At 41.6% G+C, this 13569-nt stretch overlaps 1 protein-coding gene across 4 annotated transcripts in view; it reads left to right on the top strand.

The window, feature by feature from the left end:
• Positions 1–13569, top strand: part of sobpa (sine oculis binding protein homolog (Drosophila) a) — a 320001-nt gene that overhangs the window by 226838 nt on the left and 79594 nt on the right. For all 4 annotated transcript variants that reach the window (XM_078212389.1, XM_078212388.1, XM_078212391.1 and 1 more), the window contains exons 6-7: positions 12351–12425; positions 12786–12806. In XM_078212389.1, the coding sequence (XP_078068515.1) occupies positions 12351–12425; positions 12786–12806 (96 nt within the window). The remainder of the gene's footprint in view (positions 1–12350; positions 12426–12785; positions 12807–13569) is intronic.

The raw sequence follows: 13569 nt of genomic DNA, 5'->3' as shown, positions 1-13569 counted from the left end.
ACTTTCCGTTGACTACTTTGAGCCAATGTGTCCAGCTCTCATGGTTTAACTTGCAGCAGTGTTTTGGATCATCCATTAACCTCCTGCCTGCCACCTTCCACACCTCTTCTGTTGCCTCCATTCACGGCTGAAAACCCAAGCTTTTCCTATCTTTGCTGCAAACTGAATCCTCGGAGACTGGGAAATCAGGCTTGTTCCTCTTCTCTTACTTGAGAAAGGATATACTGGCACTGAAGGGGCTGCGTAGGAGATTCACTAGGTTGATTCCAGAGTTGAGAGGGTTGGCTTATGAGAAGAGATTGAGTAGACTGGGATTCTACTCATAGAATCACAGAATCCCTACAGTACACAAGGAGGCCATCCAGCCCATCGAGTCTGTACCGACCACAATCCCACCTGGGCCGTATTCTCTTTGGAATTTAGAAGAAACATATAAAATTATGAAGGGAATAGATAAGATAGAAGCAGTGAGGTTGTTTCCACTGGCAGATGAAACTAGAACTAGGGGCCATAGTCTCAAAATAAGGGGAAGCAGATTTAGGACTGAGTTGAGGAGGAACGTCTTCACCCAAAGGGTTGTGAATCTGTGGAACTCCCTGCCCAGTAAAGCAGTTGAGGCTACCTCATTGAATGTTTTTAAGGCAAAGATAGATTTTTGAACAGGAAAGGAATTAAGGGTTATGGTGAGTGGGTGGGTAAGTGGAGCTGAGTCCATGAAAATATCAGCCATGGTCTTTTTGAATGGTGGAGCAGGATCAAGGGGCTAGATGGCCTACTCCTGCTCCTAGTTCTCATGTTCCCTGTATTGCCATCAGGACTTGAAGGGCCTGAAGAAAACAAAAATCCAGTAAGCTTAACAATTTCCACACAGCTTGCAAACAAAAAGTGAAAACCTGCACATGTTGTGAATCTGAAACAATTGAATCGACGGAGCAGTGAAGTAATCCATTGAGAAACTGCTTTCCAGGATTTTGACCCAGAAGCAATATGAGAAAGGACGGGCTTTGTGTTTGAAGGTGCTCAAAACTGGGAAACCTCATAGTTCTTCTCTCACTTTCCATTGATCAGTGCTATAGCAAAGCCAAGATGTAAAGAGAATACAATATCTTACATTTATATAGCACCATTCACAACTTCAGGAACTCCCAAAGTGCTTGGCAACCAATGGAATACATTTTGAAGCGTAGTCTCTGTTGTAATGCAGAAATGGGGCAGGGAAGTCTCATTCCAACAACCACCCAACAAAGGGTAACTGACATAATCAATGAGGTGGTCATTCAACGCTGGATTGGGATCTGCAAACAAAAGCAGTCCATGTCCAAATGCAGCAAGACCTGGACAATATCCAGGCTTGGGCTGACAAGTGGCAAGTAACATTCAAACCACAAAAGTACCAGGCAATGACTATCTCCAAAGGTGTGCAGGTTAGGTGGATTGCCCATGCCAAATTGCCCCTTAGTGTCCCAAAATGTGTATATTAGATGAATTAGCCATTGCAAATATGTTGAGTTACAGGGTTAGGATGGAGGAGAGGGCCTGGGTAAGGTACTCTGTAAGAGAGAGTTAGTGCATACTCAATGGACTGAATGGCCTCCTCCTGTACTGCATGGATTCTAAGATTCTGTGATCTCCAACAAGAGAGAATTTAACCATCGCCCCTTGACTTTCAGTGACATTACCATCGTTGAATCCCCCACTATCAATAACTTAGGGTTACCACTGACAAAATACTTGACTAGGCTAGTCACATAAATACTGGAGCTACAATAGCAGGCCAGAGGCTAGGAATCCTGCAGTGAGTGACTCCCCAAAGCCTGTCCGCCATCTACAAGTTGAAAGTGTGATGGGATATTCTCCCCTTGCCTGGATGAGTGCAGCTTCAACAACACTCAAGAAGCTTGGACACCATCCAGTACAAAGCAGCCTGCTTGATTGGCAGCCCATCTACAAACATTCACTCCATCTACCACCAATGCACAGTGGCAGCAATCTGTACCATCTACAAGATGCACTGCAAGAACGCACCAAAGCTCCTTAGGCAACACCTTCCAAATACACTACCATCTAGAAGGACAAGGATAGTTGGAGAGGGATGTTTTTCAAACTGGAGGCCTGTGACCAGCAGTGTGCCTCAGGGATCAGTGTGGGTCCACTGTTATTTGTCATTTATATTAATGATTTGGATGAGAATATAGGAGGCATGGTTAGTATGTTTGCAGATGACACTAAGATTGGTGGCATGGTGGACAGTGAAGAAGGTTATCTCAGATTGCAACGGGATCTTGATCAATTGGGCCATTGGGCTGACGAATGGCAGATGGAGTTTAATTTAGATAAATGCGAGGTGATACATTTTGTTAGATTGAACCAGGGCAGGACTTACTCAGTTAATGGTAGAGCCTTGGGGAGGGTTACAGAGCAAAGAGATCGAGGGGTACATATTCATAGCTCCTTGAAAGTGGAGTCACAGGTGGACAGAGTAGTGAAGAAGGCATTCAGTATGCTTGGTTTCATTGGCCAGAACATTGAATACAGGAGTTGGGACATCTTGTTGAAGTTGCGCAAGACATTGATAAGGCCACATTTGGAATACTGTGTACAGTTCTGGTCACCCTATTATAGAAAGGATATTATTAAACTAGAAAGAATGCAGAAAAGATTTCCTAGGATGCTGCCGGGACTTGGTGGATTGAGTTGTAAGGAGAGGCTGGATAGACTGGGACTTTTTTCTCTGGAGCGTAAGGAGGCTGAGGGGTGATCTTATAGAGGTCTGTAAAATAATGGGGGGCACAAATCAGCTGGATAGTCAATATCTTTTCCCAAAGCTAGGGGGTCTAAAACTAGAGGGCATAGGTTTAAGGTGAGAGGGGAGAGATACAAAAGTGTCCAGAGGGGCAATTGTTTTCACATAGAGGGTGGTGAATGTCTGGAACAAACTGCCAGAAGTAGTAGTAGAGTTGGGTACAATTTTATCTTTTAAAAAGCATTTAGACAGTTATATGGGTCAGATGGATATTGAGGGATATGGGCCAAAAGTGGGCAATTAGGACTAGCTTCGGGGTTTAAAAAAAGGGCAACATGGACAAGTTGGGCCGAAGGGTCTGTTTCCATGCTGTAAACCTCAATGACTCTATGACAAGGGTAGCAGACACATGGGAATACCACATGGGAGTTCCCCTCCAAGCCTTGGGATTGCTTGTTGGTGCAGACTCCATGGACTGAATGGCCTCCTTCTGCACTGTAGGGATTCTATGATGATGATTCTATGATGATGATTCTATGATGATGATTCTATGAGGCCACTCACCATCCTGATTTGGAAACATATCGCCGTTCCTTCATGGTTACTGGGACAAAGTCCTGGAAGTCCCTCTGTCAGTAGTGTGGATATAACTATACCTCCGGGATTGCAGCGGTTCAAGAAGGCAGCTCACCGCCACCTTCCCGAGGGCAATTAGGGATGGACAATAAATGCTGGCCTCGCCAGCGATGCCCACATCCTTTGAACTAATAGAAGAAGAGCAGTTACATCCATCCCCTGTCTTCTCTCTATGTCAACAGTTGCATCTCCGAATGTATCCACAGATGTAATAACTGGGGGTTGGATGAAGAGTTATATCTCCCTTTTGTCCTTCTGCAAATCAAGAATTTCCTGTTATCACTTCTGAATTCTGCATATATTAGAACCTGTTTCCTAACCTATGCCATTGCTTAAATTCTTATGAATATATTTTGAGTGTATTGCATTACTTATGTTCCTTAATCGTTTCGTTAAGCCTCGTTTACTTTGACTCCTGGTCTAGCTCTGAGGTGTGAATATTTTTGGGCTGGGAAAGAACTGTGTCGAATGCGGAAAAAAATGTAATGGTTAAGTAGGAGATAAATTGTTGTGGGTATTAATAGATACTGTAACCGTTCGCTCTGGCTTGCGAGTCAGCCTTTGCCCCGCAAAGACGTTGTTTCACTATCGAAACAGAGTTTAAAACAAACAAGTCGGAGGAAGATGTATGATTTTATTTGGCAATGAGTGTAAATTTTTCCTTTTAGTTAACAAAGTTAGAATGTGCTGTTTCACAAATTGAAAATGTTGAGAGGTATTGGGGAAGTTGACTCACTCTGCTATCTATTTGTGTGATAATGTGACCCTGGTATGTAACAGTAGTACCCCCTTGTGACCTGAACTGGATATTTATGTTATTCTCACATGTGCTTCCTCAGTTTCTCTGAAGTCGGACTGAGCTAACACTTTGTTGGACGCAGCTAGACGTGAATCGATAAGCTGCTTTATTTCACAGTAAGACGAGTCTACAGAACAGAAGTCAAACTGCAATAACTTATCTTCGTGCAATAAAAAAAACAAAGCACGTCAATGGATCGTCTTACTTAACTTTAAAAAGATGGCTTTTAACTGTTCCTCCAGCACTTCTGACCTTTTAGCCTCTGTGAAAGTTTCTCGTTGTTTCTCCTCCAAAAACATGTTTGCAGCTCCCTGTTTCTAAAGTCCCTCTGCCCCGATTTCTATCTTTTAATCTCATGCGGTCCACATTCAGAAAATAGGATCAACAACGTTCCGATGCACTGCATGGTTTCTGGTTGCCGGAACGGGAAAAACATACTTGCTTATTTCTTAATTTATCAAGGGCAGACCAACATCACAAAGAGCTTGTTTGTTTTCTTTTCCAAAAAACAACCGGGTCTGAATACACTGGCTCTTAATTTTCCCTGGAAACTAAGACTTGACTTAACAGTTATTTTTTCCAGCCATTTTGTTAGGCGTTCTATCTATTTGCTAATAGAGAATGCTTGTGAAAATTCTCGGCAATTCTTGTCTTTAAGAATCCAACATTAAATATAACTCATTTTATTTGCTGGGGAAAAATTGCTTTATAAGTATCATTACACTACTTAACTGATAACTATACCTTGTAATAAAAGCATTGCAATATTTCTGCTGAAACAAAATGAAAAATGTCAACTTGGCTCAACACTGTAACAGTTTCACTTCTGAGTGACAAAGTTGCAAATTCTAGTCCCACTTTAGACTTGAACATCATACTTCCATACTGAAGGAATGCCAGATTGCTGGTGGTGACATCGAGCTGAGACTCTGCCCAACTATTCAGATGCACTTTAAAGTTTCTATTTGAAGAAGAACTGGGAGTTCTGTCTCTACCCCATCCAATGTTTCCTCTTCAACATTTGCTTTGATACTATATGGTGTAGTTTATGACTTCAGTTTTAAGTCTGAACAAGTCATTTACAGCAACTAAACATTTCGAGTCTCACTTGATAGTCACAAAGTAGGCGATATTACAACCGGTACATACAGTTAACTTTTTTTTAAAGAAGTTTGCATTGAAACTGCCAGAAGAAATGGTCTGGAAGTAAGGCAGGTTCAATTGAGGCATTCAAGAGGGCATTGTGTAGAAACAATGTGTAGGGGTACAGAGAAAAGGCAACCGAATGGCGCTAAGTCAGAATGCTCATTTGGAGAGCCGATGCAGACACGATGGGCCAAATGGCCTCCTTCCACACCATAACAATTCTATGATTCTGTGAAAAAAGTGTGTCTTGTCTGGTAATAAGTGAATAATGAATATAACTCTGCTCGGAGTAGAATCATCTTGCCAAACTGCCTGCAATTTTGCTGGTTGTGGGCTGGGAAGAGGGAAAGATTGGAGAAAGTGGAAACTAAATGCCACAGGACTGTTAGCAGCAAAGAAAATCAACCCATAGCAAACCAATTTATTTTTAAACAGTTCCGCACTGTGAATTGGATGAGATACAATATATAAAGTACTTAAGAGTCATTTGAGAGATTTAAAGTTACTCCCTCGGTGTCAACTGCCAGCCGTGGTTTTGCATCTAATAGTACTGTAAATTATTGAAGAAGGCTCATTCAGAAATGATATCCAGGACTAGGACAGCTAAGGACATTTTGAATGGTAAGGTTGGCAAAGAGTGTGTTCAACCTTCAAGAATCAACATGGCACCCTTCCCTAAAAAATGTGGTGCAGTGGAGGCTTATTATATCAATTTGAATTTATCATTCACAAGATTTGTCATTTGTGCAAAGCACTCACTCAACAGTCAACAGTGAGAAGTTAACAGAGATTGCTAGCAGTGGTCAGTGGATAGTGACAACTCTGCCTGATTACCTTTTTACCCTAAACCACCCTCCCAACCCTGCCTGATTGCCCTTTTACCCAAAACCACCCTCTGGAGAAGGTGAAGTAAGCAATTACACAGTAGCATGGTGGCACAGTGGTTAGCACTGCTGCCTCCTTCGATTCCTGGCTTAGGTCGCTAACTGTGTGGAGTCTGTACCTTCTCCCCGTGAATGTGTGGGTTTCCTCCAGGTGTTCTAATTTCCTCCCACAGCCCAAAAGCCACGCTGGTTAGGTGCATTGGCCATGCTAAATTCTTCTTCAATGTACCCGAACAGGTACCAGAGTGTGGCGACTGGCGATTTTCACAGTAACGTCTTTGCAGTGTTAATGTGAGCCTACTTGTGACACTAATAAATAAACTTTAAGACTGTTTTCCTGCAGTTAGGGAGACAGCTCAGTTTTCTATCTATGCCACTTGGTGATCAGCAGACAAGCAGTGGCACCTCCCTCCCAGCTAAATTCCAACTAAACCTGCTCGATAAATGACAGTCAATATCCCTGAGTTGTGGAAATGTACTGCTGTCCCTCTTGTTGCAATATTCATAAATTATGGGGGGACAATCAGGTCAGAATTTGTCAAAGTATCAGGCTCAGTCAGAAAACCAACATATAACTCTCCAGTTCCACAGACCAGTTTCCTCTCCAGATTTTAAGCCTCTTTCAAGAAAAGAATGAGTGGGCGTGGTTTACGGTGTCACTCAGGTGGGCAGGGACTCTTGAAGCCGGCAACAGGCTCCACAGAGATCAGGGCGCCATCTTTAAAGGGCACCCCAATCAGAAATAATAAACTCTCCCCCATTCCCCCACCACCATGGAGGTATCAGGGGCTCTCCTCCACCCCTGGCAATCATCGCCAGCATGTCAACTTTACAATTCCCCAACCCCCAGCCCCCACTCGCTCAGTGATGGCTCTTCCTCACCCCCCCCCCCCCCCCCAACCCCCCCACCGCACATAAATGAACACCCCGCACCTCTCCCTCCTCCCCCTTCATGACCTCCCACTAGGGTCTGGCACAGGCACTCCACCCTGGCACAGGTTGGCTGAATTCGCCGGCAGAATGAGGCCTGTAACATCTCAAGAAACCAGGCACAAACCCAATTTTCCACCTCTCACCCAAACTTACCGGCTCGCCACACTGATCAATTGGCGTAACAAACCGGTACGATCGCCCCCAATGACTCCAATTGTGACTTTGGACAAAATTATGCGGCTCAGTCTTAATCCACCCGTAACTCTCTGAGCAAGACACCAGCTTTGGGGGTGAGTGCCACCTGCCATGGGGATCTGTACCTCACACCTTCAAAAGTTTCACACTTTCAGAACAGAGAATAAAATTAGGGGCAGGGGGAAAGGAAGGATATAAAAACATTGAATTTATTTCAGAGTTCTTGCCCCGTAGCATTTCTGTTTATCTAAATTGTAAATGCATTATTAGACAAGCCAGGGTAGCATTTCTGGAACTTGGAAGGCTAAGGGGTGAATTGATTGAAATTTTCAATATGTCAAAGGGTACAGATAGGATACATAGAGAAAAACTATTTCTGCTGGTTGGGGAGTTGAGGACGAAGGGACATAGTCTAAAAATGTGAGCCAGACCTTTTAAGAATGAAACACATACATATAGACAGAATGATAAAAGTTTGGACCTCTCATCCATGAAAGACAATTGATGCTTGGTTAATTGTTCATTTTAAATCTGAAATTGATTTTTGTTTAACAAAGTTATCAAGGAATAGAGGAAAAAGGTTGGTAAATGGAATTAAATTATGGATTAGCCATGAACTCATTGGCTGAACAGGCTTGATTAGTAAATTTGACTTACTCCTGTTTAAGGCTGCACAGTGGCACAATGGTAGTACTGTTGCCTCACGGTGCCAGGTTCGATTCCCAGCTTGGGTCACTGTCCATGCAGAGTCTGCATGCTCTCCCCATGTCTGTGTGGTCTTCCTCTGGGTACTCCGGTTTCCTCCCACAGTCCGAGAGATGTGCTGGTCAGGTGCATTGGCCATGCTAAATTCTCCCTTAGTGTACCCAAACAGGCGCTGGAGTGTGGCAACTAGGGGATTTTCACAGTAACTTAATTGCAGTGTTAATGTAAGCCTGCTTGTGACACTAATAAATAAACTTCAGTTTTTCTTTGTTTCATTCAAATTCAAAGCGAGACCTTTGTACACTTCATTCAAAAACAAGATTCTTATTAAACGAATCAGTTCCTTAAAACTTCACTTTATGTGTAATATCATTCACATTACATTATACATCCTTGTTTGCACTGGTAGTTTATTAAGTGATAACCAATTAGCCTGCATTCAAACAAGCCATTATAGATAATTGAGTTAAAGTGAAATGTCGACATTTGGTTCAGATTAATATTCCATCCTTTATAGTCTAAAACTGACATTTGACCCAACAGAAAGGAATTACTTTTGCGCTGACATGCTGATCACAGCTCTGCTGTAAATCCTTGGCAGAAATCAAATCCCACAACTCAAGCTTACTGTAGCCCTGAGAATCTGGATTGTAAATTATAACTGATGTGAATTCCAGTCCTCACGAACCCTCGAGTCAGATCTGAATTGAAATGACTGGCAGTGTAATAGTTTATTGAGAAACTGGAATCTTTGCAATCACCTATCCTATCGGTAGCAATAGCAATGGTTGACTTAAAAATCTTCTTTCTCTTTTGCTCCTCAAACCCAGGAAAACTTGGACTCGGTCTTATTTTTTCCTTTTCATATTAAAATTATTCATGTTTTATGAACAAGATATTTAGTATCCTGTGTTGCTGCTTTGTAAGTAATAATCCACACTTTGCCTCTAAATGGAAATCCGTTTATTTTAATTTTGGTATGTCAGACAGCTTTTATTGAAAAAGCATTTTAAGGTATTCATACAACACAGTATTTGGTGTTCTGTAGTAAAAATGTATTACCCAAGAATTGTGTAATTTGTCCATGATATTCTCACAAATAATTCTTTAAGAAATATTAATTTGCTCTTTTCTCGCTAATTTAAATTTCTGTTGTCCAAAACAAACATAGATTTATAGAAACCCTACAGTGCAGAGGGAGGCCATTAGGCCCATCAAGTCTGCACCAATTCTCCAATAGAGCATCCCACCCAGACACCCACGTATTTACCCCGCCATTTCCCCCTGACCTAGGACACTAAGAGGTAATTTAGCATGGACAGTCCATCTAACCAGCACACCTTTGGACTGTGGGAGGAAACCGGAGCACCCGGAGGAAACCCACACAGACACGGGGAGAACGTGCAAACTCCATACAGACAGTGACATGAGGCCAGAATTGAACCCGGGTCCCTGGCGCTGTGAGACAGCAGTGCTAATCACTTTAACCACTGTGCCACTGTGCTGCCCACAAAGTAAAAAAAAAAGATAAACATTAAATATTTCACAGTGGACGGTAAAAATCATCCATGTAAGTGCCTTTTGTGTCTTTTAATGCCTTCGCTAAACTTTTAATTGAAGGCCTCGATATCTCTTCAAACTTATGCTCAGAACTGTAACTCAGCTGAATTCAGATTGTACAGTGGATGTAAACTCTACTTGTATTCCTTGAGGCATCAGCCCTCTATATTGAGGGAATGATCAGATGAGAGGAGAGCTTTGATGACCACATTTGCCCATGACCCCCCCACTCTAAATATTCCCTCCACTGAGGCAGCAGCTCCTTTCCCTGCCACAACACAGCCCACCATCCAGCACCTCCCAGCAGAAAGGAAAGGAAAAGGACACATTCAGAAGAAGATAGAGTTAAAAGCAAAGAAAAATTTAAAGGGAGAGGAAGCAACAGAGGAAAGGCAGTGAGAAAGAGAGGAGCACCAGAGACAGGTAAGAGAGGGTCTGCATTCTCCAACTTATCACACACAAAGCCACAGGGGGTTGACAAATAATTAAACAAAGACAAAATTAATAGAAACATGTTTATTACAAGCAACTTATGCTGTGGGATACCAGCATGTCAACACTATATACATTGGGCTTCAAAGTCTCTGAACCGTACTTCGATGGTACACTGTGATAGTGTCAAACATCTATAGATTTTGATGCTGATTCTGTTGTAAGTGACAGAACCATAACTGGGATGGGTGGGATATGGCTATATCAGTGCTATAGAGCCCCCACCTTCTTCTGCCACCAGCAAGTCAGACTTACACTATTAGTGGAACCCAGAGATTTGGGAACCACCAAAGAATGACAATGCAAATATTTCCTCCAAATCCTCAGGGAGCTCATGATAGTGGGTTTAGAAGTCATTGCTCTCTTCAACACTGGCCAGTTTTGTCTTGCTTCCTCTTGCTCCAGCATTGAACTTGCATCAGCTTTCAATGAGGGAATGTTTCCTCGGGCCTAGTGGAGGTGTTTCTGATGGGATTCACAAGAAACTATTCAACACTTGTTGCCAAAACATACCTGGCAAGAGGAGGAGGAGGGAATGGTAAAACACAAATGGGTGGAGGATTTGTCCACTAATCCCCACCTAAGTATAATTTGTTACACAGCTTAAGCAGGGCAAAAACCCAATGGATCAGACATTGCCACAAAATTTCCTACATCAGCATTTCTCCCAGGACCTGTTGTTCTAAAATGTGCCCATCTCTCTGCTATTACCATTTATTTTAAATAGGAACTTGCTATTTCTAAAACTAAGAGAAATATTAGGTGGTATTAATTAATTGAATTTGAATTCCACCAGTTGTGATGGGATTCGAACCTGTGTCCCCAGAGCAATAGTCTCTGGATTATCAGTCCAGTGACATTACCATTACACCACCAGCTCCCCAGGGAAATTTGAAGGCTATTAATTTTTACTTCTCCACGTTTGCTTCGCTTTCCCTTTTAGGGTCTTTTGTATCTCTGTGCAGGTCATTCGACATGACCCACACTTTTTCCCTTGCAGACTGGTCCATGTTACAAGATACGTTTTCCCCCTCAACTGTTTGATATATGGAATACTAAATAAGTCCCATGTGGGGCAATATTAACAACTCTCATGTTTATTCAGGTTTCACTGTTCATTTACTGCTATTACACTTTTCTCAATAGAATTGTACCAATGCAAACACTAAATTTATTATCTCTCTCTTTAAGACAATCGTTCTCTTCAAAATAATTCATTAGCATTTTTTCAATCCACTCAACCATCTCAAGATGATAAATTTCAGCCCGTTACCATAACCATTGTGTTCTGTGGTCATCCCAAAATTAGTTTCACTGCCCAATGTGATTAGCAGAAAACACCCTTCATGTAGAACCATATTGGATACATTAACAAACAAAAACTCCACTGAAGTTACAAAGCTACACACTTTCCGAATCCTCAACCAGCTTTACATGCATATCTAGTTACCGAGGAATACTATCAAATTAGAGGAAAATCATTAATGTTTGTCCGTACTGAATCTCCCCATAGCTTCAGTAAGGATATAACCTGATTGAATGTGAACAGATATTGTCAAATAAACAAATTACTTCTGCAGATACTTTTTTTCAGTGGGGAATTCAGATTCTAACTAGTTTAAAGTAAAGTTAAAATTTATTTATTAGTCACAAGTAAGGCTTACATTAACACTGCAATGAAGTTACAGTTTGCTGTTTCCACTCCAGGTTATGATCCAAAGGTAACATTTTGTAATATACCAGATTATAAACTCGGGTTATACTGTTGGCTGATAACCCGAGTTGAAATCTCTGCGTTCTTTTATTTCTTTCCCATTCTTTAGCTACTAACCGTTTTTCAGTAATGTGTGATTTACAAACAAACGTTGTTTCATTGTTTTCAGGCCACAGTTAGAAAGAGCCTCTCAATAAAAAAGCCCATCAAAGTGAAAACTGCGCATAGATATAGCATCATCAGCCACTCAGAAGCTCTACACTGCTGCTGAGATTTTATAAAAATAGTTTTACCCTTTCCGATACCTTGTCGCTTTTCAATTATTATTTCCTGCGGGTGGCAGCAGTTGAGCAAGTGGCCTCGTCATTTGAGAACCTTGATGCCATGTGTCAATTAGCTGTTTTGATTGGAAGGAAAGAGGTTAGAGAGAGGCAAGGCAGCAGCATAGCCCAGCCCTTCCTCACCTGATGCCCCTAACCTGCGTTTTCTTTCTACGGACGATGATCAGGAACAGAAACCCTGATTGTTATTTCCCGTCCTTAGCCCAAGAATCGAGGATCCCCCAGCATCGCTCGACTGACTCAGCACGGAACAGAGGTTGAACTTGGGAGCGTTCTGGTTTGTATGGCTCAGCACCACACTAGACACTGCATTTACCTTTCTTTTTAAAAAAATGTGCTCTGTTTTACAAAATATAACTTGAAACAAGCATTTAAAACCGTTCTAAAGAGCAGAGTAGAATGAGCTCACCCTGACGTGAGCACTAACATATACTGATTAAGGACACAGTTTCACACAGACAGGACTTTATATAGTGCATTACAACATAGCACATAGATTTCTGCACAAACTCTAACTCAACAATAAGTTTTTATTTATTTAAATACAATCCAGCAATTTGTAGTTTTAATGCTATTTTGAAACTGTAAAGGGTTCATTGCATTTGTCATTAAAACCTTTTTTCTTTTCTTTTTTTAGGATAGAATAAAAGACACAACAGTAAGAATACTTTTTTTATTATTATAATAGCAAATAATTAATCTTTTAATTTCCTTTTAATTCTGCTTTAAAACTGCACATTAATTCCCTGATTGTACCAACCTGTCAATCATCTGCAGCACTGACATCACAATAGCCTCTTCCCTTCTTTTCAGTCAGTGTACTTTCAGCTCCACTTCAATTGTCATTAACATGCTTTCCATATATAATTTCATACAATATATAAACATATGTGTAACAAAATATTACTGTAGATGAGGGAGCATGAATAATGAAAGTGTAATTTAATCTTGAGCTCAAATGGCATCTGCAAACTGCTCGAGTTTTTCCTTTACTGTTTATGTTGTCTGGATGTGGAGATGCCGGCTTTGGACTGGGGTGGGCACGGTAAGAAGTCTCACAACACCAGGTTAAAGTCCAAGAGGTTTGTTTGGAATCACGAGCTTTCGGAGCGCTGCTCCTTCCTCAGGTGAGTGACCTTCACAAGCTCGTGATTACAAATAAACCTGTTGGACTTTAACGTGGTGTTGTGAGACTTCTTACTATGTTGTCTGGAGCTAGTAATTCCTAATATCTGGCCTCTCTGCCATTTTCTAGGGTTTTGAAAAAAAATCTATGCCTTAACAGTTTTCCATAGAACCATAGAAAATTACAGCTCAGAAACAGGCCTTTTGGCCCTTCTTGTCTGTGCCGAACCATTTTTTGCCTAGTCCCACTGACCTGCACTTGGAATAGAATTTTCCTTAAATATGTACACTTCTTT

Source organism: Mustelus asterias, chromosome 5 (genome assembly GCF_964213995.1).
Source record: "Mustelus asterias chromosome 5, sMusAst1.hap1.1, whole genome shotgun sequence".
Classification (NCBI taxonomy): domain Eukaryota; kingdom Metazoa; phylum Chordata; class Chondrichthyes; order Carcharhiniformes; family Triakidae; genus Mustelus; species Mustelus asterias.
This window is presented reverse-complemented; position numbering and strand designations above follow the sequence as displayed.